General features: G+C 42.1%; 1 protein-coding gene and 1 long non-coding RNA gene across 9 annotated transcripts in view; one reads left to right on the forward strand and one right to left on the reverse strand.

Moving 5' to 3' along the window:
* LOC111646199 (uncharacterized) overlaps positions 1-2,891 on the forward strand; it is a 22,162-nt gene extending 19,271 nt beyond the window's left edge. Inside the window, exons 4-6 of one of the 3 annotated variants that reach the window (XR_015436414.1) lie at positions 285-1,699; positions 1,792-1,864; positions 2,026-2,891. This is a non-coding gene — a long non-coding RNA (uncharacterized LOC111646199). Of the gene's footprint in view, positions 1-284 lie in introns of all 3 variants that reach the window. The other 2 variants (XR_015436413.1, XR_015436412.1) reach the window with 2 other exon arrangements.
* The window catches only part of LOC111646195 (peripheral plasma membrane protein CASK-like), a 38,333-nt gene that overhangs the window by 7,564 nt on the left and 26,923 nt on the right, over positions 1-3,846 (reverse strand). For 3 of the 6 annotated variants that reach the window (XM_087170884.1, XM_023395628.2, XM_023395630.2), the window contains 4 exons: positions 3,039-3,107; positions 2,886-2,954; positions 2,745-2,780; positions 96-134 (listed from right to left, as the gene is read on the reverse strand). In XM_087170884.1, the coding sequence (XP_087027010.1) occupies positions 96-134; positions 2,745-2,780; positions 2,886-2,954; positions 3,039-3,107 (213 nt within the window). The remainder of the gene's footprint in view (positions 1-95; positions 135-2,744; positions 2,781-2,885; positions 2,955-3,038; positions 3,108-3,846) is intronic. The other 3 variants (XM_023395634.2, XM_023395635.2, XM_023395632.2) reach the window with 1 other exon arrangement.

Raw genomic sequence — 3,846 nt, forward strand, 5'->3', positions numbered from 1 at the left:
AGGAGGAGGGTGGGCGGGTTGTTGTTGAACTCTGCAATGGGTGGGGGAGGATTGGGGATCTATTTCTACAGAGGGTCTGCTTGGAGATGTCTTACCTTGATGGACAATTTGTCCTTGATAGCTGGTCTGGTGATCTATAGGGTTGAGAGCATTACACACACTCTTACACACACACATCATGCAGTAGGAAATGTGTGGGACATCAACAGGGATGGGGTGGGGAGTTTAAAGTGTGGCAATGTTTGTTCTGCATTTAATGTCTGTCAATGTGTACTATTGTGCAGGAGGATGTGATCGGCTGGGACAGATGTGTTACAGAAGATGTGGAAGTGGAACTCCCCAATCAGGAGCAAGAATGAGGCTGCTGCTGCTGCAAGTATAAAATAGTCACAGTAAAGTGAGGTGTAAAAGTGACATGTTGATGATTTTTATGTGTTTTACACAGAGCTGGTATTTGTACTGTAGTAAAAAGTCCTTTCCCTAACAGCAGCTTGGGATGTGCTGCAGTAAGTGTAGTGTGTCCTCTTCAGGCTGTGGAGTTTATTATGGCTCTGTGTTGTAATGTTCCATTGCTGTGCTCCTTTTAGTGATTTTCAGTAATTCAGCAGTTATTTGTGTTCTGTTTAGATGAGTCAGTGAGTTTTTAGTGATTGCTTTTCTCTCTGTCTTGCTTTGTGTGGTGTGTTGTTCTGTCACTGTTTGAGGTTGATGCAAAGGAATACCTGTTGCAGGAAAGTCTTGTGACATGTGTCTGTTTGTGAGGTATTGTTGACATTGGCCAATCATTGTTGTGAATAGCAAAGTGAAAGTGTTATTTGAGTCACCTGGAGTAATGTTTCATTGACTTGATTGGGTTTAGTGTTGCCATGAACTGAGGGGGGGGGTTTGTATACTTTGTACAGCACACTGTGAATGATGTTTTCAATGTGAAGAAGAAGAACAATGGAATGACTAGTGTTGTAGGAGCCTAAAAGCATTTTGTTGATGTTTAAGTGGTTAAATAACACAGTTCATTGATTGTTGAATAATTTAAAATATTTACAGTAATAAAAAGGTAAATTTATGATTCTTTAGATTAAAAATGTGTGGTTATAATTTAAAACATGTAACATTTCATTTCTAATTGATTGGACTGTGTAGAACTTGGTTAGACCTTTAATGATTTCACAGTTTATTGACCTCTCTCTCTCTCTCTCTCTCTCTCTCTTTTTTTGTATATTGACTTTTATTATTTGAAAGTGGAAAAGATTCTGTTTTGTATCACCTTTTGATGTAAAGTAAAGAATTTAACTTTACAAGTGGTCTCCTGGAATTTTGTGGATTTTGAAGTGGATGAGAGGGATGATAGAGTGTCAAGCTATGGCTTTACTAAATGGAAACCTACAAGTGTGTTCAGAGTTGAGAGAGAGATGAAGGATGATTAAAGCCATGGAGGTGTTTGCAAAGGGTTTATTTCTTGTTGCTCCTGTGTTTGTGCTGATGCAGGAGGATCTAATTAGGAGTGTCAACGAGGTGCAGCCCTGTGGAGGCTCGGCTGCTGCGATGTGGTTGGCTGTTCACAGGTGTGAGCAATCAGCAGTGTGGTACTTGAGGAGTAGTGACTCACTGGTGTGTCAGCCTTTGTGTGAAGACCTCTGTGTGTGAAGACCTGCGACTCTACCTGTGCCACTCAACCCAGTGAGGAAACCTGGTGAGGACAGTAAGGCCTTTTTCTGCTCTTTTCTGCACTTCTGCCAGGCCTAGTGCTACCCTCATTGTCTCACTCTTTGCCATGTGCTTCATTGCTCTCAGCTGCACAAGGAGACCTGGTGAGGACGGTAAAGCCTTTTTTCAACACTTTTCACTCATCACCGAGCAGGGGACGGTAAGAACACATGGGTGCAGTTGTTGGGGAATGACTAAGTGTCACCGGGTTGGAAAGACTGTTGGAGTGGCTATAAAATTGTATAGAGATGTTATAGTATTTTCAGGCCAAAAAGGTGAAAAAATGGAGATGCACCTTTTGTGTTTTGTGTGTTGATGCAGGAGGATCCAATTAGGGGCGTCAACGAGGTGCAGCCCTGCCGAGGCTCGGCTGCTGAGACGCGATTGGCTGTTCACAGGTGTGAGCAATCAGCAGTGTGGTACTTGAGTGCAGTAAGCAGCAGTTTTCCTGCACTTTTCCCTCATCACTGAGCGGGGATGGTAAGTTGCTTTTCTGTACTTCTCCCTCATTGTCTGTCTCACTCTCTGCCATGTGCTTCATTGCTTGCAGCTGTGTAAGATGTCTACTGAGAACACTCAACTAAACACAATCGGCAGAACACATGGGCGCGCTTGTCGGGGAATGACTATAAGTGTCACTGGGTTGGAAGCACCAAGCAGGGGATGGTAAGTTGCTTCTCTTTTTTGCACTTCTGCCAGGCCTAGTGCCACCCTCATTGTCTCACTCTCTCTGCTGTGTAGGACAGCGGGTGTACCCACTCGCTTATCTACAAACAATGGCTTGGAAAGCAAAAACTGAAGACATGGGTAAAGACCTGTGAGTCCACTGAGCAGGGGATGCTGTGGGACACTCTGCAACCACTCAAGTAAGTCACTGCACATGTATGCACTTCTGCCAGTCCTTCCACCACCCTCATTGTCTCACTCTCTGCCATGTGCTTCATTGTTCACAGCTGTGTAGGAGTTCTACTGAGAACGCTCAACACAAATGGGAATGGAGGAACACATGGGTTGGAAAACAAAGACTGAAGACACCTCACCTGACGCCCTTTAGGCTGAATCGTCGATGGCAGGTCCTGTTAGAGTGGCGGTGAAAGTTTATGTAAGTATTTGTTTAACAAAGTACACACTTATATCACAGCTAACACATTGGCTCTCATGTCTGACAAGCAGTAGCATACCAGGATGGAGCTGGTGATGCTAGCATGACCATTAGCAGGTGACTGTCTGGACAAATCTGGTGACTCTTTCTGCAACACAAAATAATAAACTCAGCTTTTGTGCTGTACATTTTGGAAAAACAATGTGTGACTGTGAATTTGTGAACCCCTTACCTCACAAGACATGGACTGGGATCGGTAACTGGGTACAATCTTGAAGGTAATACTACCCCTCATTTCTCTCTGCAGAGAAAAAAAAAACCACAACTAAAATGCACAGTGCTTTGCAATGGTTGGTTGTTTTGTTTGCCCAGCGCTACCCTCATTGTGTCACTCTCTCTGCAGGACAGCCGGTTTACCCAGTCGCTTGGAAAGCAAAAACTGAAGACCTGTGAGTCCACTGAGCAGGGGATTCCGTGGGACACTCTGGTAAGTCACTTCCACCACCCTCATTGTCTCTGACATGTAGGAACAGCAGGTCTATTTAAGTATTTGTTTGACAAGTAGTAGCATACCAGGATGGAGCTGGTGATGCTAGTGTGACCATTTGTTTGTGCAACACAACTAATAAACTCAGCCTTTGTGCTGTACATTTTGGTGAAAGAGTGTGTGAATTTTTTTTAACTCCTTACCTCACAAGACAGACTGATTGAGAAGTGGGTACAATTTTAAAGGTAATGCTACACCTCATTTGTCTCTGCAGAGAGAGCAAAAATGCACAGTAGCTTGCAATGGTTGGTAAATAATGTTGTGTGTTGGTTCATTATTTGGGTAATTTATTTTGTGTTGTAAGTAAGTAAAACTTTTAACTTTTAACTTTTAACTTAAAACTTTTAACTTTTAACTTAAAACTTTTAACTTAAAACTTTTAACTTAAAACTTAAAACTTAAAACTTAAAACTTAAAACTTAAAACTTAAAACTTAAAACTTAAAACTTAAAACTTAAAACTTAAAACTTAAAACTTAAAACTTAAAACTTAA

Source organism: Seriola lalandi, unplaced genomic scaffold (genome assembly GCF_002814215.2).
Source record: "Seriola lalandi dorsalis isolate HSWRI2012SDOR001 ecotype SW California unplaced genomic scaffold, Sedor1 jcf7180002054966, whole genome shotgun sequence".
In the NCBI taxonomy this organism is placed as follows: domain Eukaryota; kingdom Metazoa; phylum Chordata; class Actinopteri; order Carangiformes; family Carangidae; genus Seriola; species Seriola lalandi.